This window comes from Myotis lucifugus, unplaced genomic scaffold (assembly GCF_000147115.1).
Source record: "Myotis lucifugus unplaced genomic scaffold, Myoluc2.0 scaffold_58, whole genome shotgun sequence".
NCBI lineage: Eukaryota > Metazoa > Chordata > Mammalia > Chiroptera > Vespertilionidae > Myotis > Myotis lucifugus.
In genome coordinates this window covers 346,056-373,522 of record NW_005871106.1, presented here as the reverse complement: position 1 = coordinate 373,522, position 27,467 = coordinate 346,056, and the positions used below count along the sequence as shown (strand labels likewise).

Here is a 27,467-nt window from a genome sequence, read left to right as displayed (position 1 = left end):
CTTTAGGTAACGTTGGCGAACAGCCTAGTGTACCTAATGTGGAGACGCCGCAGCCTAGCCTCGCTGTTCTTGAGAACGAGCCACTCATCAGGGCACGCTGAAGTCGGGCGGCTCCAAGGGCACGGCCCGGTGTGAATGTCCGGGGAACCAAGGTACATGCCCTTGACCGGAATCGAACCTGGGACCCTTCAGTCCGCAGGCCGACGCTCTATCCACTGAGCCAAACCGGTTTCGGCTCTCATCGATATTTCTAACTCTCTATCCCTCTCCCTTCCTCTCTGTAAAAAATCAATACAATATATATTTTAAAAAAAGTATAGCAGAAAGAAAAAATTCAATGGAAAAGTTATAAAGTTGAGAAAAATCTGTCAGAAATTTAAAAAAATAGAAAAATGAGGAAAATCAGAGAACCAGTCTGGAAGGCTCAATATCAAATAAATAAGAATCCCATTAAGAGAAAACAGTGATGATGGAAAGTAGAGAATGAAGTACTTCAGATAATGAGGAGACCTAAAAAGACATGTATCACTATAGAATTTTGCCCTGTTAAGAATAAAAAGTAGATCCTATAAGTGCCCAGAGAGAATACACAGGAAACATAAAAAGGAAACCTAACCAAGTTTAAATTTATTAGCAACAGTGAAAGTTCAAAGGCAGAAATGGAGGAATTCTTTCATAATTTTGACAGAAACAGTTTCCATTATTCAATTCAATCAAGTATCAGGGTAGAAAAAAAGATATTTTCAGAGCAATACTTTTATCTCACATGTACTCTTTCTTAAGAAACAGGAAGGATGTGCTTCAGCAACAGGAGGGGTCAAGGGATTCTTATAAAAACAGGAGGCCCATTAAAGATTAAATGCTAAATAAGATAAGCAACTTCACAGACTCACAATTCAGGAATATTTCCTTGACCAGGGATCAAATCCCTAACCTTGGCCTATCAGGATGCCACTCTAACCAACTGAGTGAGCTACCTGACCAGGGCTTTAGTGCTTTATTTTTAAACAAACGTGTTTATTACACTTAAGCCTCAACACCTGGGCTTTATCCAATATTAAGAATAAATACTATAAATGTAATTTTATCCTTATGATTTTCTTAGTAACATTTTATTTTCTCTAGCTTACTTTATTGGAATAGAGTATATAATACATATGACATACAAAATATGTGATAATTAACATGTTATTGATGAGGCTTTCTCTTAACAGGTGACTATTAGTTAAGTTTTTGGGTAGTCAAAAGTTAAATGTGAATTTTTAATTGTGCAGGGTCGATGACCCTAATCCCTGCATTGGTCAAGGGTCAACTGTATATAATTCTTCCTTTACTGTTTAATATTCAAATGAATGTGATATGTCAAAAGAAAAGAATCACTTTTTATAAATTAAGGGAACATAAATCTGTAAAATTCAGTTAAAATATTTTTTATATGTACGTATTGCTTTTCAGGAACCTAACCATGGTATAAATCTAGACACTAAACAATCTACACTTCACTAATCTGTGAGCTTCTAGAAGACAAATACAATGCCCCTATTTACTTCTATAACTCCAGTTAGCAAATGTCTGGAATACAGTACATGTTCAAATGACTGAAAGAGTAAACATTTATACCGTAAGGGGAAAAAATACATATAGATAATAAAAGAAAGCATATATAAAAAGTTGCCCCAAAAAGACAAATTTTGCAGCGAATGTAAAAACAAAAATAAAATCTCAGCATTCATGCTCTTTAAAGTAATCAAGAATTTCTTCCTAGGCACCACAGAAAGAAGTGATGGAAAATAATGAACCTCCTCAATTACATCACTGAACATATTGTTAAGGTTTTTTAAAAAAATATATTTTTATTGATTTCAGAGAGGAAGGGAGAGGGACAGATGAGAGAGAATCATTTATCGGCTGCCTCCTGCATGCCCCACACTAGGGTTGGAGCCCACAACCCAGTCATGTGCCCTGACTGAGAATTGAACCATGACCTTTTGGTTCATCGGTCGATGCTCAACCACTGAGCCATGCCAGTCGGGCACACTGTTAAGTTTTTAAGAGCTATTTATTAATATAAGCCAGTCCATCACTCTAAAAGATGATTCAGTAAAATCAAATTTTAAGAAAGAACTCAAATTTACATGGAAAACATATACTTTATTGCTATAGATTTTAAAACGAAAATAAACTGCATTAGCAGGTTAAAAACCTAGTAGGCAGTATTTCTCAGTTTAAATGTCCATAACTTCTAAGGCTAAGCAAATAACAACAAAATAGACATGTTATAACTAACAATTAATTACCAGAAGACATCATATCATACTTGCCAAAAGAAATGGAGTAAAAAAGACAGAACTATCAGTCTTACCTAAAGAATTTAACAGTAAATTCAATAAAAAAATTTTTTAGCCCTGACCAGTTTGGCTCAGTGGCTAGAGCAGCCGTGGGCAAACTACGGCCCGCGGGCCGGATCCGGCCCGTTTGAAATGAATAAAACTAAAAAAAAAAAAAGACCGTACCCTTTTATGTAATGATGTTTACTTTGAATTTATATTAGTTCACACAAACACTCCATCCATGCTTTTGTTCCGGCCCTCCGGTCCAGTTTAAGAACCCATTGTGGCCCTCGAGTCAAAAAGTTTGCCCACCCCTGGGCTAGAGTGTTGGCCTGTGGACTGAAGAGTCCCAGGTTCGATTCCGGTCAAGGTCATGTACCTTGGTTGCGGGCACATCCCTAGTAGGGGGTGTGCAGGAGGCAGCTGATCCATGTTTCTCTCTCATGGATGTTTCTAACTCTCTATCCCTCTCCCTTCCTCTCTGTAAAAAATCAGTAAAATATATTTTTTAAAAAATTTTTAGCGAGTCAATTTATACATGACCCTGAAGTCACAGGGGATAGCTTGAGGCTAAATACATCCCTCAAATATCATAAAAGCCACTAAACATTTTAATGATAATACTGAAGGTAAGCACATACAAAATATTTAAGCCAAAAAAGAAAGGAGAGAGTATAAATGCTTAGCAAATATAAAGTGTCAAATATAAGTTGATACTTCAAATTACCTTGCTTCAAGAACTGGCTGAATATCATTTATTAGTTGACTAGCATGACCAAATTCATCCTGAAACTCCAGAGGGATATTGAATGGAACTCCAACACGAAAAGGAGGATCCAGAAGACCAAATGAAAATTTTTCTGGCTTACCCTCTTAAAAAAAAAAGAAAAAGTAAAAATATAAAGCAAATTCATTGGTCAGAAAATTCACTGTAGGCCAGAAACAGATGCATTTATACGTGGGATATTAAACTACAATAAAGATGGTATTTAAAATCTGTGCAAAATCTACTTCAGAAAATAATAAAGTTAGATCCCTCTCTCATACCATACATAAAAGTAAAATTCTAGAAGTAGAGATTATCCTATATAATAAAACCCTAATATGCAAATCGACCACACAGTGGAACAACCAGTCGCTATGATGTGCACTGACCACCAGGGGGCAGACACACAATGCAGGAGCTGCCCCATGGTGGTCAGTGCGCTCCACAGGGGGCATGGCTGGTGAGTGCAGCGGCGGTGGCAGAAGCATCCACCAAGGGGTCCGGACTGTGAGAAGGCACAGGCTAGGCTGAGGGCCCCCCTCCCCAGTGCACAAATGTCACACACTGGGCCTCTAGTTAGAATATAGTAAAGAATATGCTTATAACCATATTGTAGAAAAAACTAAGGCAAACATTATTAAACACATAATTAATAATCTTATTATATACAATAAACAAAGCTAAAAGAGAAGTCCTATATGAGAAAGTATTTACAACACAGGATTAAAATCCAGAATACATAAAAACTCCTCTAAACCAGCTTTTCTCAAAGTATGGTCTCTAGTCTAATAGTTTCAGACATCCCTGGGAAATTATTAGAAACTAGAGGCCCTGTGCACAAAATTCGTGCACTTGGGGGGGGGGGTCCCTCAGCCTGGCCTGCACCCTCTTGCAGTCCGGGAACCCTCGGGAAATGTCTACTCACAGAGAGAGCAATTGGTCGAACATCTTTTACTAAATTATCTATTTATTCCTCCTTAATTTAAAATACCACCTTTAGCATATAAATATGAATTAATATTTTGCTTACCTTTAACAGAAAATTTAATTGCTTTACATGGTAGTGGTCTTCCAGCATAAGTGTCTGCATTACTTTCATTCAATACAACTTGTAATTTCAATGTATAATTCCCCAATTTTTGAATATTTTCTGGAAAAATAAAAAAATGATAAATCAAGTCAACATAACATTGATACAATTTTTATTTTTTTGATTTTTTATTTTTATTTTTTAATATATTTTATTGATTCTTTACAGTGAGGAAGGGAGAGGGACAGAGAGTTAGAAACATCGATGAGAGAGAAACATCGATCAGCTGCCTCCTGCACACTCCCTACTGGGTATGTGCCTGCAACCAAGGTACATGCCCTTGACCGGAATCGAACCTGGGACCCTTGAGTCCGAAGGCCGACGCTCTATCCACTGAGCCAAACCGGTCAGGGCAACATTGATACAATTTTTAACATTCAGAATAACTCACCCATTTTTTTAAACCAGTAAGGCCATTTTCCTCCATGTTGACTAATATGTGAAATGATTTCTTTATTTCCACTTGAAGCTTAATAAAAGAAAAAAAAAAAACAAGCATTTATTACCTGTGAAACTGAATACAGAACGTGAATATAAAGTGTTACAATAGCATCAAATATTTCTTTTTTTGCTATAATTTTTAAAAGTTATTTTGAAACTTTGAAAGATCTAAAGCAGATATTCAACTGCAGCCAATCAAGCCCTGTTTCAGTGCTGCTCCTCCTAACGTTCTATAAAACTCATATGCCTGTGAAAATTAATAAACAAAAACCTCATTTAAAATGGAGTCCAAGTACATTGAAAAAGAGACAGAGGAAGATATAAACAAGTGGAAGAATATACTGTGTTCATGAATTGGTAGAATTAACATCATTAAAATGTCCATACTACCCAAGGCAATCTACAGATACAAATCAATCCCTATTAAAATAACAACAGCATATTTCACAGATCTAGAATATTCCAAAAATTTATGTGGAACCAAAAAAGACCCAAAATAGCCACAGCAATCTTGAGAAAGAAGAACAAAGTTGAGGGATCACAATACCAAATATCTAACTATACTACAAAGCCACTGTAATCAAAACAGCTTGATACTGGCATGAGAACAGACATATCGATCAATGGAACAGAACAGAGACTCCACAAATTGACCCACACCATATGGTCAATTAATATTTGACAAAGGAGGCAAGAGCATACAACAGTATTCAATAAATGAAGCTGAAGGTATTGAACAGATACATGCAACAAAGTGAAACTAGTCCACCAACTTACATGATAAACAAGAATAAATTAAAAATGGATAAATGACAAATGTAATTTAGTGAAACCATAAAAATCCTACTATAAAACAGGCAGTAAAATCTCAGATACCTCGCATAGCAGTATTTTTGCTGATACATCTCCTAGGGCAAGAGAAACAAAGGAAAAAATAAACAAATGGGACTACATCAAACTAAAAGGCGTCTGCATAGCAAAAGAAACCATCAACAAAATGAAAATGGAACTGTATGGGAGAACATATTTGCCAATGATACATCTGATAAAGGGTTATCTTTCAAAATATATGAAGAACTCATACAACTCAGGACCAAGAAGACAAAAAATTCAATGTAAAAAAATGGGCAAAAGACCTGAATAGACACTTTTCCAAAGAGGACACATAGATGGCCAACAGACATATGAAAAAACGTTCCACATCACTAATCATCAGAGAGATGCAAATAAAAACTACAATAAGGTATCACCTCACACCGGCCAGAATGACTACCATCAATAAAAAACAAGTGCTGGTGAGGATGTGGAGAAAAGGGAACCCTAATACACTGCTGGTGGAAATGCAGACTGCTGCAGATACTGTGGGAAAAGGTATAGAGTTTCCTCAAAAAATTAAATATGGAACTGCTGTTTGTAGTGATCCCACTTCTGGGAATATATCCTAAGAATCCCAAAACACCAATCAGAAAGAATATATGCACCACTGTGTTCATAGCAGTGACAGCCCAAGAGCCCATCAGTACATGAGTGGATAAAAAAGCAGTGGTACATTTACACAATGAAATACTATGTGGCTGAAAAGAAAGAAGGATCTCTTAAACTTTGTGAAAAGCATGGATGAATCTGGAGATTATTATGCTAAGCGAAATAAGCCAGAGAAAGAAAAATATCACACGATCTCACTTATATGTGGAATCTAATGAACAAAATAAACCAAGGAACAAAATAGGTCCAGAGGCATGGATGCATGGAACAAACTGACAGATCTCACAGGGCAGTGTGGTGGGAAGGACAGGAAGAGATGAACCAAAGAACATATATGCCCATGGACACAGACAACAGTGTGGGAAGGGCTAGGGTGGGACAAGGACTGGGTGGAGGGATAAAGGGGGGGGGAAATCGGGAACATCTGTAATACTGTGAACAATAAATAAATAATTTTTTTTCAAGATTAAAAAAAGCACTGTTTATATAGAGTAATCTCTAAGATATAGAGATCTACTGTTAAGAGAAAAAAAGCAAGGAATAAAAACATACTTATATAAATAAAACATGCTATCTTTTTTGTAAAGAAAGGAAAGAAATATGAATACATTTGTTCTTGCTTAGAATTATAACAGGAAAATTAGGAAAGATAAACCAAAAAGTAATAAAATTACTACATAAAGAAGGAGAAAGAAAACAGAGCAGAGAAATAACATCACTTCTCTAAATATTCTTTATTATGTTTTACTTTGAAATGATGTTAATGACTTAAATATTTTTTAAAAACCCATTAAAACAAAGCAATTGATAAGCAAAACCAAAATGTATGTCAAGTAGATGATATAACCACATTAAAAAGACAGAATTATTTTGAGTGATGTTAGAATTTTTTATAATTTGTACAGAGAACTATATTTTAAGTACAACAGAGCTACAAAAAGAGTCAAATTTAATTCAAAAGTCTTTTTAGTAGTAATTATATTAATATTATTTTGAAACTATTTTAAAAGTTTTTGTTGATTTTTTTTTTTTAGAGAGAGAAAAGAAGGGAGAGGGTTAGAAACATTGATAAGAGAGAAACATCAATTGGCTGCCTCCTACACACACCCCACTGAGGATTTCAGGCATGTGCCCTGACTGGGAACCAGGTGACCTCTTGGTTCATGGATCGACGCTCAACCACTGAGCCACACCAGATGGGCAACTTTCTGTTGAAAGTATTACATAGCCCCCCCTCCCAATTGACCTCTTGTAGCCAGCCCCTACCCCCACCCAGGCCTTCACCACCCTATTGTCCATGTCCATAGGTTATGCATATATGCATATAAGTTTTTCGGTTGATCTCTTCCTACCCACCCCCACGTTCCTTCTGATTTTTAATTAATGTATTTTTGAACAAATACTTATTCATTATCTCCTATGTACTAGGTACTAGAAAAAAGTGAAGAATATAAACAATATCCTTGCTTTCATGGAGTTTCTATCTTTAAAGCAAGCAGTCCAACAAAATATATTGCCTATGGCGGCTTTATTCCAGAAAGGCAGTTAGGTAGCTGTGACAAAAAACTTAAAGACACCTCAAAGCCTAAATATTTACTACCCAATCCTTCACAAATACTTTGCTACCTTTGTTCTAAACAGCAAAGATACATTTAATAAATAACAGAGTTTTGAGTTATAAAGATAAATTTAAGGAAATGAATGTGAAACTAGAAAAACGTAATGGAAAATATCTATCATTATTATTATAAGTTTCTCTGACAAAGTGACAATCTGAACCCTGAAAAATAAAGCTTGTCAAAGATTAAAGCAGAAGAAACATATGCAAAGAAAGGTTTAGAGGTGGGAAAACTGGATTTGTATGGGAACAAAAAGAATGCAATTATGATTAGGAGTATGGTAAGTGAGGATGAAAATGGTATGAAATGAAGTTAAAGAGGGAGACAGCGCTAGATCATGTGTGAAATCTTGCAGGTCTATTAAAATTCCACAGCTAACATCATACCTAAGGAAAGACTGAAAGCTTTACTTCTATTCAACACATTATTGAAAGTCCTAGCCAGAGTAATCAGGAAAAAAAATAAAAGAATGCATTTGGAAAGGAAGACATAAAATGATCTCTGTTTATATGACAGTATCTTATATATATAGAAAAACCTAAAGATTTCACAAAAAATAGTTAAGAGTTAGAAAATTCAGTAAACTTGTGGGATACAAAATCAAATTCATGGATTGTTGAGATGACAATAATACTCAACTGATCTACAAATTCAATATAATCCTTATCAAAACCCTAGTGACATGTTTTGCAGAAATAGAGAACCCATTCCAAATTCATATAAAATCTCAAGGATCCCAAATTCATATAAAATCTCAAAGAGCCAAAACAATCTTGAAAAGGAAGAAAAAAACTGAAGGGACTCACACTGATCAGTGTGGTACTTACTCAGCCACAAAAAAAAAATAAAAAAGAAAATTAAAATCATGTAATTTGAGACAACATGGATGGAGCTGGAGGGTATTTTGGTAAGTAAAATACCACATAACTTCATTTATAGATTCATGTGAAATCTAAAAAACAAAACTAATAAACAAACAAAACAAAAAACAGATAGATATAAGAAACAAACTTAGTGGTTACCAGAGAGGGGAAAGGTTGAAGGGTGGGCAAAATAGATGAAAGGGATTAAGAGAGGTACAAACTAACTTCCAGTTATAAAGTAAGTTGTGGGATGTAATATAACACATAGGAAATATCTCTATATATAAAATTTCCTATCTAATAAAAGAGAAACATGGTAATTAGCCGTACCTCCGCTACCCTTCCCATTGGCTAATCAGGGCGATATGCAAATTAACTGCCAGCCAAGATGGCGGCCAGCAGCCAGGCAGCTTGAAGCTAAAAGGAGGCATTCCCCGCCTGCTGCTGCCGGCCTCTGAGCTTGAAGTTTGAAACATTATTACAAATATAGAAGCTAAACAAAACCCCAGAAACCTGCTTTCAGCTAGCCAGGCTTCAGCCAGCAGGACCGCAACATTGTTTCAATTATAGAACCCAGATACCTGCTTTCAGCAGCCGAGGCCTAAGAGCTGGAGCCAAGCCTCAGAGCTAAAGCTGGCCCAGATAAAAAAAGAAAAAGAAAAAAAGGAGCGTTGGGAGCTTCAGTCACCACCAGCCTGAAACAGCCCTCAGCCCTCACAGAGGTGTGGGGGACAGGGGTGGAAAACAAGCCTTTTATTTCCTTTAATATAAGGTCTGGGCCAGGGCCCCAGAGGTGGGAGACCCCCCACCCTTGATTCCCGAGACCACCCTTTCAGGGAAAACCAGGCTGGCCCCCCACCGGGCACCGAGCCTTTATTCTTATATATAAAAGGGTTAATTATCCTCCAAGCACCGGGAATCAGGGGAAGTTGAGAGCTTCCGGCAGTGGTATAGGGTGACAGGGGGCAGACACCCAACCCCCTTATTCCCCTGGCGTCTGTGTGTTTGACAAGGGGGCGGGGCCAACAACCTTCTTATCCGCCCTCCTTTTTGGTGACAGGGGAAAGCCGCACACACCCCTTGATCACCCTTGCTTTGTGCCTGATAGGGGGGACCTCCCCCACCCCCTGATCGCCCTGCATCTCTGTGTGTGACAGGGTGCGGCGCCCCACCTTACCACCCAAGGGGCCTTTTTCTGTGTGTGAGGGGGTAGAGCAATATCTTCCCCGATCGGCCCTGCTCTGTGGGTGATAGAGGGTGGCGCCTCAACCACCCCCCCCCCCCCCCGCCACGGGCCCTGCTCTGTGTGTGACGGGGTAGAGCCATAATCTCCCCATTGGCCCTGCCCTGAGTGTAACAGGGTGCAGTGCCCCAACCCCCTGATCCGCTCTGCCCTGAGTGTGACAGTGGCGGCACCCCAACCCCCTGATCGGCCCTGCTCTGTGGGTGATAGAGGGCGGTGCCCCAACCCCTGATCCGCCCTGCTCTGTGTGTGACAGGGGTAGAGCCATAACCTCCCCATCAGCCCTGCCCTGAGTGTGACAGGGTGCAGCGCCCCAACCCCCCCCCCCCCCACGGGCCCTGCTCTGTGTGTGACGGGGTAGAGCCATAATCTCCCCATTGGCCCTGCCCTGAGTGTGACAGGGTGCAGCGCCCCAACCCCCTGATCCGCCCTACTCTGTGTGTGACAGGGGGCGGTGCCCCAACTCCCCTATCGGCCCTACTCTGTGAGTGACAGGGGGGAGCTCCTCAACCCCCTGATTGGCCCTGCTCTGTGCGTGACAGGGGGGAGCTCCCCAACCCCTTGATGGGCCCTGCTCTGTGACAGGGGGCAGCGCCCCAACCCCCTGATTGGCCCTGCTCTGTGAGTGACATGGGGCAGTGCCCCAAGCCCCTGATTGGCCCTGCTCTGTGCGTGACAGGGGGTGGTGCTGCAAGCTCCCCATCGACTCTGCCTTGAGTGTGACAGGGGGCGGAGCCCCAACCCCCCAATCGGCCCTACCCTGAGTGTGACTGAGGGTGGCATCGCAACCTCCCGATCCGCCCTGCTCTGTGCATGACAGGGGGCGGCGCCCCAACTCCCCAATCGGCCCTGCTCTGAGCCCGACCAGGGGCTGCACCTAGGGATTGGGCCTGCCCTCTGCCAACCGGGAGCAGGCCTAAGCCAGCAGGTTGTTATCTCCCGAGGGGTCCCCATACTGCGAGAGGGCACAGGCCGGGCTGGGGGACCCCCCTCCCCCCCCCCCGAGTGCACAAATTTTTGTGTACCTGGCCTCTAGTACATATATATAAAAGGCGAATATGCAAAGTGTCCCCTCGGGAGTTTGACTGGGAGACTGGGAGTTCGAGCACTCACTATGACATGTGCTGACCACCAGAGGGCAATGCAGAATGATGGCAGGCCCTGGCCGGCAGCTGGAAGGCCCCGATTGGTCCTGATCACTGGCCAGGCCTAGGGACCCTACCCATGCACAAATTTCGTGCACCGGGCCTCTAGTCCTATATAATAAAAGGTTAATATGCAAATCAACTGAACAGCAGAACGACCGGTCTCTATGATGCACACTGATGTCCAGGGGCAGACACTCAACGCGGGAGCTGCCTCCTGGTGGTCTGTGTGCTCCCACAAGGGGAGCTCTGCTCAGCCAGAAGCCAGGCTCATGGCTGGTGAGCGGCAGTGGCGGTGGCCTCTCCTGCCTCTGCGGCAGGGCTAAAGATGTCCAACTACCAGCTTAGGCCCGCTCCCTACCCCCAAGGGCTCCCAGACTGTGAGAGGGCATAGGCCGGGCTGAGGGACGCCCCCCCAAGTGCATGAATTTCGTGCACCAGGACTTTAGTATATATATTTATAAAAGCCTAAGTGACCAGCCGACTGGCCGGTAGTTATGATGCACACTGACCACCATGGGCAGATGCTCGACACAGGAGCTGCCGAGCAACAGTAACTTTTGCAGAGTGCCCTCTTGCACTACGGGACCCCTCGGGGGATATCAGACTGCCAGTTTCGGCCCAATCCCCACAGGCCAGGCCGAGGGACCCCACCTGCCGGAGGGGTGAGTTAAATGACCCCACTCACTTCACAGACATCTTTTGAGCCCCGGTGCCACCCCAGGTGTAGCCAGCCTGTGAGGGACCGTGGGAGGTTCGATCCAGGGCATGTCTGGCCCATCTTGCTCAGTCCCACCCCCGCTGGCCACCTTCTAATGAATTTCCTTTCAATGTGCACGAATCCATGCACCGGGCCTCTAGTAGTCAATAATAAATGTAACAACTTTGTATGGTGACAGAAGGTAACTAGACTTATAGTGGGAATCATTTAATAATTTATATAAATATCAGAATTACTTATGATGTACATCTGAAGCTAATGGATATTGTAGGTCAATTATATGTCAATAAAATTTTTTTAAAACCAACCCACAAAAACAACAACGTGGTACTGTCATAATGACAGACATATATAGACCAATGGAATTCAATACAGCACCCTTCCATATACAGTTAAATGATTTTTGACAAGGATACTATGACCATTCAATGAGGAAAGAAGTCTTTTTGACAAATGATGCTAGGAAAACTGAATATCCCCATGCAAAAGAAGTTAACCGTATTTTTTTAAAAAAATTAACCTATATAAAAGTCAACTCAAAATGGATCAAATAATAAAACTAGGAGCTAAAACTGCAAAACTCATAGAAGTAAACATTCAAGAAAAGCTTCATAACATTGGATTTGGCAATGACTTATTGTATATGACATTGAAAACACAGGCAACAAAAGCAAAAATAGACAAATTGGACTATATCAAAATCTAAAACTTTTCTGCATCAAAAAACACCATCAATAGGGTAAAAAAGCAACCCACGGAGTCAAAGAAAATACCTACAAATCATATTATCTGACAAGGGATTATTGCACAAACCATATAAAGAACTCCTACAAAGCAACAACAAAAAAACACCAATCTAATTTAAAAATGGGCAAAGGACTAGAATAAACATTTCTAAAAGAAGATATAGAGATGGCCAATAAGCATATGAAAAGATGCTCAACTTCACTGATCATTAGGGAAATGCAAATCAAAACCACAATAAGATATCATTCATAACAATTAGGATGACATTAAAATAAAACAAAATAGCATGTTGGCAAGGATGTGGAGATACTGGAACCCTTCTATATTGCTGATGGGAATGTATAATGGTATAGTCACTGTGTGGACAATGGATAAAAAAGTTAACAAACAAGGTGACTCAAGATGAGCAATAATACCCACTTCTTTCCTCTTTACCAAAGAGTGGGTAAGGCTTATTATGTGAACCAAGTACTTTTGGCCAACAGGTTTTGAGCCATAGTATATCTACTTAGAGGGGATTTAAGAATTATTTACATTCCTATCTAGTACAAATTGTTATACATGTATTTTAGCCCATATAGTTACCTACATGGGAAAATTTAGAATAAAGTTTTCTTTAAAAAAACTAAGATTATCAATTAGAAAACTCAAATTATTCATAACACATTTGAAATTCCTAACTTTAATAAAATCTAAGATTGCTACGTTGTCCTTAATTATATGAATATATTAAAATCTGTATTACACATTTAAGAACAATATTAAAGATCCAAATTAGTTTTTATACTTACTGTGTAATATAACTTTGAGCTCAACCAGTAGTTTCTTTGACCCTCCATGACCTGTTCCTGGAAGCTTTTGCATCGCTTCTCCTTTTTTATTCAGTATTTCAATCCTTAATGCACCTATTATACCAAAATTTAAAGTAAGAGTGTCTTAGTTACACCCAATAATCTGATGAACTTGCCAGGTCTTCACACTGCATTTTAATTTTTCATGGTCTTTTACATATTGGGAATGTAAGACACAAGAAAAGCCTTTTTTCAGTATTAAGAAAAAAACAAACAAAGCAAAAACATACCAATGGTAGTTCCAGCAGGCCTAATTTCATTTGGAAATAATTCATCTCCTTCAGGCCAAGTTACTGACAATCTATCAGGAAGCCTAATAGGAAACCGGCACATTAATGTTTAAGCCCACATTTAAAAAAAATTAACATTTTGAGTATTTCTCCATATTATAAATTATTTTGGTACAAAACACTTTAGTTTCACAAACTATGTTAATTATGGTGTTAATTAGAAAATAGAAGTTACAAGAAACTTCAGCATTTCTCATATATTTTCAAAGGTTAAATCTGAACTTCTATATGACTAATAATCTAAAAGTTTTCTCCACCTTAACCATCACTGTGGCTACTGAAAAGTCAGGCAAAACCTCTTGGTATTAAGAGCTAGAAATTGTCAATTTTTCATAATTTTTCATTTATTATAAAAGTTACCCTTTGGAGATATAATAAATTCTTAAGAACAGAAGGATTACCAGTTAGATTCAGTGAGAATCAAAATGTCCCCATCATTAGCTATACAAGAGTCAGAGATAGAATTTTGTTTTTCTATTTCCTTTTACTTCTCTTGCATTAATCTTTACCTCTCAGAAGTTACAATTTTCCTCTTGTTATAGGCCAAAGTTGTTTTTTCTTTAACATATCCTAATCATAGTGCCTATAATAGTGATACTTTAGATATATAAAATTTCCTCTTTTTTCTGTAAAACAAATATAGGATTCTAATTTTATAACTAGAGGTCTCGATTTTTTAATGTTATTTGTCATAATATATACATCTAGACTACAAATGCCCTATTAGAAGAGCATAACAACACACTCAAGAATAGTTGAAAGCACTATGATCTACTCTTGATTTTTTTTTATTGTTATCATGCATCTTGAAATGAGAATTACCTTGCCATTTCATCTTCTACATATTTCTTTACAGCTTTCTCAGCAAAGGTCCTATCCAGTTTTGCAATTGGCACAATTTTTGTTTCATCATACAGTGCTCGTGGTTCCTAAATCAATAAATTAAATTTGTATCAACCTTGCAAAGAAAACTATTTGAATTTAGCTGCAATAAAAACATTCATTTATTTCTTCTAAAGAAATATATTTATCCTCATTAAATATATAAATTCATAATAGTTATTATCATTGCACATCTGTGTTTATTTCCATTTTTCATGTTACCTCCTTAGGCCTAATTAAATACCATTCAAATATTAACAAGAGCATGGTTTAGAGATAAAACCCACTCTAGTTTTAGAATCAGTCATTTTTTAAAATTTAAAAAGTTTTTATTGCCATTTATTCCCTCTATGCCCTCTTCTACCAACACACATCCCCCTCCATCCCTGCAATCACCATACCATTGTCCATGTCCACGTGTTCTCTCTCTCCTTTTTTAAAATATATTAGTACTGATTTCAGAGAGGAAGGGAGAGGGAGAGAGAGAAACATCAATGATGAGAGAGAATCATTGATTGGCTGCCTCCTGCACGCCCTCTACTGGGAGTTGAGCCCGCAACCTGGGCATGTGCCCTTGACCAGAATCGAACCCAAGACCCTCCAGTCCGCAAGCCGACACTCTATCCACTGAGCCAAGCCAGCTAGGGCCACAAGTTCTCTTTTTACACGCTTTTTTACTCAATCTGTGCCCCCAACACCTCCTCTCCCAGAGTTGTCTCCCTGCTCTCTATGAGTGTCTATTTTGTTTCTTAGTTCAGTTTGTTCATTAAATTCCACATATGAGTTAAATCATATGGTACTTGTCTTTCTCTGGCTGGCTTATTTCACTTAACATAATGTTAGAATAATTCATTCTTAAGAGAATTCTGGCTCTAGTGTTAACTAGTTTGTGGGCCTTGGATGAAATGTGCACTTTACAAAATCATTGTGATAAGTAGCAATAATATATGTATACTTGTTAAACATTGGGCATACAAATGTTAAATTCTATAGATTATTAAAACCACCAAATATGAAATATAAAAACGCATGCTGACACTACCCAATGGAAAAACCTGATGGCCGTTTTCTTCCCCTTTTTATTTTCTTTTATTTTAAAAGCCTTTGTACCTTGCCCTAACTGGTTTGGCTCAGTGGATAGAGCGTCAGCCTGCGGACTGAAGGGTCCCAGGTTCGATTCCGGTCAAGGGCATGTACCTTGGTTGAGGGCATATCCCCATTGGGGGGTGTGCAGGAGGCAGTTGATTGATGTTTCTCATCTCACTGATGTTTCTAACTCTATCCCTCTCTCTTCCTCTTTGTATAAAATCAATAAAAAATATATTTAAAAAAAGAAAAAGAAAAAACCTTTGTACCTTATTTCTACATTTAAGCAAAAGTAAATGGTATCAACAGACTTTCAATAAATATTTTGTATTACTTGTTGTCTTACCATTGCAATTTGAACCTCTCCTCCAGTAGCATATACTTCTCCATCATGATTACCATAAAGAAAAAATTTTTCTATGCTTCCATAAAAAAGAGGAAGTGTCTTGATTGTCTTCACCTAATATTTAGTTTTGAAAGAAGACTTTAATGTTAATAGTTACTAAGAGAAACAGGTTTAATAGAATAATTATTTCACAGAACCATTTTATACAAAGGAAAAAACTTGGTATCTATCACTAGAAAAATGAATTTTTAAAAAATCATTCTAATATTCTAATAAGTTAGAATTGTGAAGTTCTCTACTTATTCTCAACACATTTTAAAGACACAGTACCTTTTTCATACAAAAATGTCATAGCTATGCATGTGTCTAAAAGGTCCATAACTCCTTCAAAGTAATTATTATAAATACCAAAGTATCTCAAATCTTTTTCCACCATAAAATCTGGGTTTCAGACTATCAACAACGACTTACAAACTCCAACTAGTTATCACTTCCTTCAAATAAATTAGCTTAATATTGCCTATAGCATTTCTTTTCCTTACATGGCTTAAAAAAATCAAAGAGTAATTTCCATTATCCAGCTCAGAAATTCTCGACAAGAACTGTAAGAGTTGATACCTAATCTACCTTTCCAATCTAATTTCTAAACTATTTCTCTTCACATACACATAGCCCAAGTCTACTGCTTGCTGTTTCCCTGAACTTACAAATATCTTTGTCTATGCTCAAATTACCTCTCTGAGAAGGAATTTGACAAAGCTGATCACTCCCTTTCTTAAAACTCTTCAATTGACTTCCATATTCTCCTACTTTCCTTCTATCTCACCAGCTTTCCCTTTTACTCTTGTCAGCTCCCCCTTTTTCATTCTAATCCCTAAATGTTAGAAAAACAAGAATGTAGCTACACACAGTACTTCTAAGTGATTGCATCCAAATCCGAGTTTTAAATAAATGACAATGATTCTCAACGTTTATGGAGAGAATACACAACCTCCTACCTTTGTAATAATCTGTGTAAACCTGAGCCTACACTTCTTTCGAGGTCCTTACAAAAGCTGTTTCCTGCCCAAAGAATTTCATGATTTACACTCTTCTCCTAGACCCGTGGTCGGCAAACTGCAGCTCACAAGCCACATGCGGCTCTTTGGCCCCTTGAGTGTGGCTCTTCCACAAAATACCACGTGCGGGCGCACATACAGTGCAATTGAAACTTGGTGGCCCATGCACAGAAGTCGGTTTTCAGCCTGGGCGAGTCTATTTTGAAGAAGTACTGTTGATATTTGGCTCTGTTGACTAATGAGTTTGCCGACCACCATCCTAGGCCCATCCAAAGTCAGAAAATTTTCTCCTCACCTTCTAAATTGTCAAAGAACTATTCATCCTTTTTTCATAGTAGTTATCACCTTCTGACCTATTATTATTTACTAGAGGCCTGGTGCACAAAAAGTTGTGCACTCGGGGGGTCCCTCAGCTCGGCCTGTGCCCTCTCGCAATCTGGGACCCCTCGGGGGATGTCCACCTGCTGGCTTAGGCCCGCTCCCCGGGGGATTGGGCCTAAGCTGGCAGACAGACATCCCTCTGGCAGCCCGGGAGCCCTCGGGGGATGTCCACTTGCCAGCGGGGACCAGGCCTAAGCTACAGTCGGACATCCTTAGTGCTGCTGAGGAGGCGGGAGAGGCTCCTGCCACCACCACTGTGCTGGCAGCTGGCAGCCTGGCTTGTGGCTGAGCAGAACTCCCCCTGTGGGAGCGCACTGACCACCAGAGGGTAGCTTCTGCATTGAGCATCTGCCCCCTGGTGGTCAGTGTGTGTCATAGTGACCAGTCATTCCCAGTTGTTCTGCTGTTAGGGTCAATTTGCATATTACCCTTTTATTACATAGGATGTTTAGGTTATCTATTTTTAAGTTGTAATCACCCTAAAGACAAAGCACATCTAATAGATCTCTGAATTCTCCACAACGCAAAATCTATAGCAACTTACAAGAAGCACATAATAAAATTTGCTAAAAAGTCATAATTTCAAATCACATTAAAAAACATTGAAAATATCTATTTGAGTAAAGTTTATTGCAAGAAACAATAAAAACCTTGCTAACTGAGCCTTAGGCAACAAGCAAGTTTTTTGTTGTTGTTTTTTTTAATGCCATGTTAAATTATGGAATTAAAATCAGTTTGACCTTTTCATTTTTTCCTGGCTCCTGAGGAACCAATCAATACATACATTATTTTTAGTTGTTGCTAAATTCTAATACATCCAACCAATGTCACCCCAATAAATTCAATAAAATTTTAAATTCTAGTACATGTATTAGTTTCAAATTCTACTAAATACTAAATCTAAAAAAAGTTAAACCTACCATCTGTCCTGCTTTGTATATTTTTCCATCCCATTCTATTGCTGAGTATGTGGCCCAGGGGCCCTGCTTTTTAGCAGGAAGATCAGAACGTGTACTTATTCCTTTAAAAAGTGTAAATTTTATTTGTTTGTCATACTTTTCATGACAGTCTTTGAGCCAGAAAGAAAATTCTCTGTCAATTTTCACTCGCTGCTCCTGTAAAATTTAAAAACATTCTATGAAATATAGTTAACATATACAACCATGGACACTTGTCATTCATTCCATTTTTTCTTTCCCACCCAGAAAACCTAATAAAAAGCTAAAATATTTTGCTGGATTTTTCTCCCATACAAATTTAGATTTCTAACAAAACCAGTATTACAGAAAGCAAATCTTTATTATCATCTTTAGAACCAAGTCTCAATGGTCAACACCAACAATAAAACTTTACTTCCTTGCTTTAAATTTTAGGGTACAAAAGAAATTATGAACAGCAGAGGCAATGAGAAAGGGGTAAATGGAACCCTTATCACTGTGAATCATGCACATTCTCAACAGGGTAATAAATAACTTTTTATGTATCAAGAACAGAGATACATAAATATAGTACATAAACATATGTAAGGCATATCTATGGTATTAAAATATCATGGGGGAAAGCAGTAAGAAAAAAAAAGTATAAATAAGGTTCCTGATGAGGGTGATAATAAAAAAAGGGTTGAGAAACCCTGCTATGCAAAACACATTTTTCCTTTTAATTATGTAATGCATATTATCTATCCCAAAAATTAAATCATAAGGTAAAAACAGTGTTTTCTAATAATATATAATACAATATTACTGCTTATCATTCTTCACCCTGCTGGGAAATAGTTTAGAGATTTATACTCAAACATGACCTGCAATATATTGTTTAATGCTTGTCTTTAGAAGAATGAATAGGAAAAACAATCTCCATCCACATTACATGCTTTCACAGAAGACAATGCACAAAATTACAAAAGTTCATTTCTTTCTCCATCCCTTTCTCCGTATTATACTATTTCCAAATGAAAATGGGGCAAAATTAAAAATGATTTCAGCTTTGAATAAGAAATACGTGTACTTGGTAAAAACTCAAAAATGGCAAGTTTCAAAGAAAACTTCCCCAAATACTTTTCCCGGGTACCAACTCCTTTCCGAACAGCAAAAAACTGTTGTCACTTTGTCAACTTGACAGGGATATTAACATTATTAGTCTGGGTACATTTTTACACTGCACTTCAATGTATAGCCTGTGTATTAGAAAAAATTATTCTAAGCTAAAATGTAAAGAAGTCTTAGGATTCATTATCAACCAAATTACCAGATGCATTAACTAATTGCAGACATTCAGTAATGTGTTAAAGGAAAATGTTACAAGTGTGGCAAGATGACAGTTAATCTAGGAGAGGAGTATGTGGGTACTCATTATAATATTCTTTCAACTTTTCTATGTATTTAAAATTCCCAAAATTAGAAAATACATATTTTAAAATGCAATGTGACAAAGAAACAGAATTAACCTATTGTGGGTAACTTTTGGAAAGACTAAATTGTTCAATAAATGTTGGATAGTTAACAGTAATATATCTATCATGTGTAAGTACAAGTAAGACTTTTCTCAGGGGATAATTCTTTAAACGTATCTTAATCTTCCATGATTCAGAATCTTTTATTAACAGCAAAATGAATTTCAACATCTTGTAGGAATGACTGACTATAAATACTGTAGGCTATTGTGTTTACTGTCCAGCAATTTTAGGTTCACAATAAATGCACCCATTTCTTTGCAACTCAACACTGAACTACTGAAAGAGTAGTATATCAAGTAAAAGTTTCTGAAGTATTTGGATAGAAGAAAAATACAACAGTACACTAGTTCCATTCAACTTAAAAAAACAAAAACTATCATTCTTGTTTTATCAATCAATGCATGTATTTTAAAACTGACCAATATCAAATCACCTTTTAGCCCAAAATATTTCAGTTCTACCTCAACTTCACCCTTAAGATTAGATTAATTGCATAGTTTGGTTATTAAAATACAAAAACAGCCCTGTATTTGATAATATTGTTCTTATATGCTCTCATTAAATGGATATTCTTCTATAGCTCCTATTCACTATGGTCATGGTCTTGATATTAAGATCTAATAAAGAACTTTAAATTTTACCCCAAATCATCTAACCATTAGCCATTTTTAAAACTTTGTTTTTAAAATTGATTTTTAGAAGGGGGGGAAGAGAAACATCCATTTGTTGTTCCACTTATTTATATATTCATTAGAGGCCCAGTGCACATTTGTGCACTTGGGGAGGAGGGTCCCTCAGCCCGGCCTGTGCCCTCTCGCAATCTGGGACCCCTCGGGGGATGTCCACCTGCTGGCTTAGGCCCGCTCCCCGGGGGATTGGGCCTAAGCTGGCAGACAGACATCCCTCTGGCAGCCCGGGAGCCCTCGGGGGATGTCCACTTGCCAGCGGGGACCAGGCCTAAGCTGCAGTCGGACATCCTTAGTGCTGCTGAGGAGGCGGGAGAGGCTCCTGCCACCACCGCTGTGCTGGCAGCCATCAGCCTGGCTTGTGGCTGAGCAGAGCTCCCCCGTGGGAGTGCACTGACCACCAGGGGGCATCTCCTGCATTGAGTGTCTGCCCCTGGTGGTCAGTGTGTGTCATAGTGACCAGTCATTCCCAGTCGTTCTGCTGTTAGGGTCAATTTGCATATTACCCTTTTATTATATAGGATAGAGGCCTGGTGCATGGGTGAGGGGCGGCTGGTTTGCCCTGAAGGGTGTCCCAGATCAGGGTGGGGGTCCTGCTGGGGTGCCTGGCCAGCCTGGGTGAGGGGCTGAGGGCCATTTTCAGGCTGGCAACACTCCCTTCAGGGTGGGGGTCCCCACTGGGGTACCTGGCCAGCCTGGGTGAGGGGCTGATGGCTGTTTACAGGCTGGTCAAGCCCCCCAGTGGTGACCCTCACCCCATGGGGGTGTGGCCAGCCTGGGTGAGGGGCTGAGGGCTGTTTGCAGGCTGGCCACAGCCCCTTCATGGTGGGGGCCCTACTGGGGTGCCTGGCCAGCCTGGGTGAGGGCCTGATGGCCGTTTTCAGGCTGGCCACGGCCACCGGCTGGAAGCATGTATCTGGGATTTATTTAACTTCTATAATTGAAACTTTGTAGCCTTAAGTGGAACCCAGGCTCCCAGTGCTTCCTTGAGCGGAGGCCAGGCCAGCTGGAAGCAGGTATCTGGGATTTATTTATCTTCTATAATTGAAACTTTGTAGTCTTAAGCGGAGCTCAGGGCCGGCCAGGGCAGGCGGGAAGCTTGGCTTCCTCCATCGCTGGGGCAACCAAGCCTCCTGCTGGCTCAAGCTCCGTGGCCACTGCCATCTTTGTGACGGACTGACGGATTGAGGGTGTGATGGCTAATTTGCATATTACTCTTTTATCAGATAGATTGGTTGATTACTGTACGTGCCCTGACCGGGGATGGTATGAACACATAAATCCTCATAGGAAAAATTTACACATATTCTTTTGATTAAATAAAATGAAAAGTATACAAAATGTCTTATAAATCTACACTAATAGTGACTTTTGTTGTACATAAAATAGAACACTTGCAAATATTCAAAACTTGATATTTACAATCATACCTGTCCATTTGAAATCCTTGTAAAAAGGGTGTTCTTATCTTTCAATTTTAGCTCAAGATCCATAAAAGTCAGTTTATTTGTGCTGACCTGGAATCTGTCATTAGTGAATAATGCACCAGATATTCTATTGTAGCACTCGATTGGTACAAGCCCTCTCTTCTTAGGAGGAGCACACCAGTCAAAGCTTGAATAGAACAAAATATTAGTTACTAAAAAGATTAGGTTATAAAACAATATAATTTCAGCAAAAACAAAAACTTACTCTTCAACAGATGTATATGGTATTAGTCGTCCATTCCAAAAACATTCAAAAATAGGCCTTTTTCCTCTTGCAGCTTTCTCAACTATATAACAATCATCATCATCATCTTCATCTTTTAATTCTAGAGCGCGGGAATGAAAAAAATGTTTATTGCTATCAATTATATGAAATTTTTAAAAAGTATATGAAACTTTTGTCACTTTTGTCAATTTCTATAAGTAAAATGTTCAAGTTGCTTCAGAGAAATGGTAACTAAAACTCACGATTGTTAACGTTGTATTCTAGAAAACTTAAGGTAGCTTTATTCTTAGTTTGTCCTCAGAATAAAAGATTTCCAAAGTGGTTATACATTACCAATGGGGTTTCTCATTTAAAAGCCAAGAATTGCCGGCTGGCATGCTCAGTGTTTGAGCACTGACTTATGAACAAGGAGGTCACAGTTTGTTTCTGGTCAGGGCACATGCCCAGGTTGCGGGCTCAATCCCTAGTGTGGAACATGCAGGGAGCAGCTGATCGATGGTTTTCTCTCATCATTGATGCTTTCCTTTCTCTCTCTCTCTCTCTCTCTCTCTCTCTCTCTCTCCTGCTCCCCCTCTCCCTCTCCTTTTCTCTCTGAAATCAATAAAAATATTTTTAAAAATAAATAAAGTCAATAATTACTTATATATTAATCAATGTGTTAGGAGCTATACTAGCTAATAAAATTGCAATCATTAAAACCTGTTTATAAAGCAAAAGAGTCACATATCCAAAGACATTGTGCTCTAGCACAATACCTCTTCCCTACAAATATAGGAGCATAAATCCTATGCCTAAAACACAAGTTTCAGCCCAGCTGGCATGGCTCAGTGGTTGAGCGTTGACCTATTAACCAGGAGGTCATGGTTCAATTCCCATTCAGGGCACATGCCTAGGTTGCAGACTCAATCCCCAGTGTGGGGATTGCAGGAGGCAGCTGACCAATGATTCTCTCTCATCATTGATGTTTCTATCTCTCTCTCCTCCCTTCCTTTCAGAAATCAATTAAAATATATTTAAAAAAACAACAACAAAAGAGACTAGTTTCACAATTTTGTCAGAACCAGTATGTTCACTTAAATATTAGCTGGGAAACTTATAGTATCTAGCAGTAGCAAGTTTGTCTAGTTTGGGCAAATTAATCAATAATACTAAATTTAAGTTTAACTTACATAAACTATTAAATTTTTGAAGATCAGATCCAGGTGATACAGCAGAAATTATAATATGTAATTATAATATGTTACAAAGCATCAAACACATATTTAACACAAATATCTATAGCATTTTATATTTGTTAGCAATATATTTTCATATATCCACTTAAATCACGATCAAACATTATAATAGTGATATAGCAACATCTCAGTTTTTCTGGCATTAAGGCAGCCTCACAAATAAAGACTTCTTCACACAAAAAACCCTCACAAGGAGTCCCTAAATAAAAGTTCCTTTCAGACAAAATTGCTTTGCTCTTAGAGAACCCCTCTAATCATGACTCAATTTATTGGCTCTTATTTTAAGAAATCATTTGAAGAACTTGATCTTTCTGTCTATAAGCATACAAATATTAGAAATGGCAAATTAAACCGGGAGTGGAGACATCACAGGAGGCAGAGTCACTGACTAGTAACATGTATGAACACTAAATAAATAATGTTGGACAAAAAAACAGCTGTTTCTTATTTACCCCTCAAAAAACTTCTATGAAGCATGAACTATTACCCACCCCTATCATTTCACAGATAAGAAAAACTGAGATAGGCAGTAAGTACTTTGTCAAAGTTTACACAACAGAAAGTGGCAGAGATGAGATTCAATTCAGGAAATCTGGTTCCAGAACCCAAAACACTAAGTACATAGAGAAAGTATTCTGAATGAGAAAATTTAATACTTTTAATCTATGAATTCAATGAAATCTAAATAATCCCACCAGGATTTTTTTTAAGTGCATGTACAAACTGATTTCAAAGTTTATCTAGAAAAGTAAAAGATTAAGAAATAAGAATTTTCTCAAAAAAAGAATACTAAGTGTGTTGCCCTACAGATATCAATATAGAGTATATAGCTATAAGAAGGTACCATTACTCACATATAAAAATACAAAATAGCCCTAGACAGTTTGGCTCAGTGGATAGAGCGTCAGCTTGCGGACTGAAGGTTCCCAAGTTTGATTCTAGTCAAGGGTACATGCCGGGTTGCAGACTCGATTCCTAGTAGGGGGCATGCAGGAGGCAGCCAATCAATGATTCTCTCTCACCATTGATGTTTCCATCTCTCTCTCCCTCTCCCTTTCTCTCTGAAATCAATAAAAGTATATAAAAATACAAAAATAGATCTATAGTAAAGAAACCAGATATATATCCATATGGGAACTTAATATTATTATAAAAATGATATTTCAAACTATTTAAAAAATCATAATATTCAATATAATTGGTGGTAGGAAACTGAACGCTTACATGGAAAAATAATAAAGCCCTACCTTACCCTACACACAGAAAAAGGAGATTAGATTTCAGATACATTACAGATCTAAACATAAAATAATTTTTTAAAACTACAGGATCCCTTTATAGTCTTGAGAAGACTTTTCACAGTAAGACAAAATCAGAAAGCATGAAGAAAAAACTAACTACAGAAAGTTTAAAACTCCTTTATATATGCCTACATAGATAATGGGAAAACAATAAGGGGGATATATAAAGGATTAATATGCAGTATATAACTAAAAGTTCCGTTCAATAAAAGATCTAAGGTAAAATATGTAATGTTTCTTAAAGCCAGTGCTTTATTCATCTAAAAGTGAATATACACAAAAATCAAGAATTATATAAATTATAAATACCTAACATCTTTAAGAGATTTGCATAAGGAAAAAGGTTTTAATATTTATCCAGCCTTAATAGCCCAATTAACAATAATCATGAAAAGAAACAATCATGATCCTAAATCACTTCACATTTTGTAGCTAAGACAACAGGTTAACATACTTGATGGAAAGCATGGATCATCAGGGTAAGTTTCTCTATCATATAAGAAAGGGTGATATCGGATAATCCCTTCCACTACACCGTCTCCTTCAACGTGAGCTTTGAACTCAAAACTATCAGTTGCTGTGTTTATATACAACGTCTGCATGTCATCTTGTATTTCCCTTAGGTTGACAATCTTAGGTGCCTTCCCTTTTTCAAACATAGAAATCTAAAATAAAAATAAAACAAAAATAATTAAATTCTATGGTGACTTTTGTTCTCAGCTATGATCCAACAAAGGAATAGGCAAAAACTACTTTTATTTGTACAAGTAAAAATCTAGCTGAATGAAATATTTTACATGAGTTAAATAGCTATAAGTAGCATATCAGTATGAAATATACTACTAAAAAATAGAAAGCAAGCAAAAAAAAAGAGCAAAGCAAAGCTGAAGGACAGATAAGTCATGAGAACATTTACAAGGTGTCTTGCTAGAGGTAGGAAGTGGGACAATGATATACATGAAATTCTAACAGAACCCAACACTCAAATGTTTTGTGGTTCTAAATCTTACTTCACCATCATAAGACTTCTGTGAACCAAAGGGAACTATGTCCCTTTTCCTCTCTGCTTTAAGACATAATATTCAGCAACAACTCATATCTCTATAAAAGAGAGAGAAAAAAAGAAACTATGGTACAAAGGTTCCAGAAAAACACATCTAAGAATACCTCTTTATCTGGACATCAAATTACCAAAAAACTTTAGTAAAAAGGAGAGAGAAGTTGTATTGACTGATTTTTCTTATCCAGAGTCACTTGAACTGGAACAGATTCCTAATAATTCATAATGGTTGAAAAAGGAACTTTATCTTACTTCAATATCAATGTTGTTGAAAGGTCCAACTTCTTTTGATGTACGTTTTTCATTTCCTTTTGGGCCATGAATATAGTAATGATAAATATGCCTAAAATACAGAAAAATAACTTTATACTTTTAACTCACATAAAATTATAGTTCATATATTCTTCGACCAAAACAAATCTATAACTACTATTTAGCAGTACCTAATAGACACTATATCAAGCTTTTTAAAACATATATCCCATTTAATGGTAAAAACAATCCTGAGATGCAGGTACTATTGTACCTCATTTTATACATACAGAAATTGGGGTACAAGGAGTTTATATAATTTACCTAAGGTCACAGAACCTAAGACTTTGGAAGAGAAGAGGCTTCAATACAGGCCTTCCTATTTCAAAGTACACATACTTTATATTTCCAAGAAATACAATTAAAAAAAAAACCTAGAAGGCAAGAGGCTATATTTTTACTTGTCAGGGATGTCAAGGACTCAATTATCAAGGAGTATATAGGATTGGATATGTTTAAGTTATGTGTGCAACATGAAAATATTATTCTATAACACTTATAGTTCCTCTCCAATAGCACTGAAAAAATCTTATCCTAATATTCCCAAACAAAAAAACCAAAACACTAATGCATTCATTATTATTCCACTGAAAATCACTTCATTCTTAAACTACTACTTTATTTTTAAGTAAAGGTTAAAAATGACTATATTTTGGTGACATTTTATTCAGGGCTAAAACATACCAAATCTATAATTATTCCTCAAACAGGAAGTTGCAATCTTCCTTCATATAAATTTTAATTTTAAAAAAGAATTAATTATCCTAGCTACTGTTTAAAATACTATTGATAAAAGAAAAATCACTAAAAATCGTGAGATATTTCTTCAGACATATCAAAAGTGTTAGCATTATAATCAAAGATAAATTACAAACATACATTAAGAAAGTTATTCTTTGTTAGTGCAGGTGTATGTCCTAATTATATGTTTTATATTAACACACTAGAGGCCCAGTGCATGAAATTCTTGCATGGGGGAGGGGTGTCCCTCAGCCCAGTCTGCACCCTCTCCAATCTGGGACATCCCTCTCACAATCCTGGACTGCTGGCTCCCAACTGCTCGCCTGCCTGCCTGCCTGCCTGATTGCCCCTAACCGCTTCTGCCTGCCAGCCTGATCACCCCCTAACCACTCCCCTGCCAGCCTGATTGACGCTTAACTGCTACCCTGCTGGCCCAATCACCCCCAACTGCCCTCCCCTAAGGCCTGGTCATCCCCAACTGCCCTCCCCTGCAGGCCTGGTCGCCCCTAACTGCCCTCCCCTGCAGACCTGATCGCCCACAATTGCCCTCCCCTGCTAGCCATCTTGTGGTGGCCATCTTGTGACCATATTGGGGAGGCCATCTTGTGTGAGGGCATGAC

At 38.2% G+C, this 27,467-nt stretch overlaps 1 protein-coding gene across 8 annotated transcripts in view; it reads right to left on the bottom strand.

The window, feature by feature from the left end:
- The window catches only part of SMCHD1 (structural maintenance of chromosomes flexible hinge domain containing 1), a 151,644-nt gene that overhangs the window by 85,691 nt on the left and 38,486 nt on the right, over positions 1–27,467 (bottom strand). For all 8 annotated transcript variants that reach the window (XM_023754212.1, XM_006089255.2, XM_023754213.1 and 5 more), the window contains 12 exons: positions 26,047–26,137; positions 25,189–25,399; positions 22,178–22,298; positions 21,916–22,099; positions 18,265–18,459; positions 15,906–16,019; positions 14,414–14,520; positions 13,532–13,614; positions 13,242–13,355; positions 4,578–4,655; positions 4,127–4,246; positions 3,058–3,202 (listed from right to left, as the gene is read on the bottom strand). In XM_023754212.1, the coding sequence (XP_023609980.1) occupies positions 3,058–3,202; positions 4,127–4,246; positions 4,578–4,655; positions 13,242–13,355; positions 13,532–13,614; positions 14,414–14,520; positions 15,906–16,019; positions 18,265–18,459; positions 21,916–22,099; positions 22,178–22,298; positions 25,189–25,399; positions 26,047–26,137 (1,563 nt within the window). The remainder of the gene's footprint in view (positions 1–3,057; positions 3,203–4,126; positions 4,247–4,577; positions 4,656–13,241; positions 13,356–13,531; positions 13,615–14,413; positions 14,521–15,905; positions 16,020–18,264; positions 18,460–21,915; positions 22,100–22,177; positions 22,299–25,188; positions 25,400–26,046; positions 26,138–27,467) is intronic.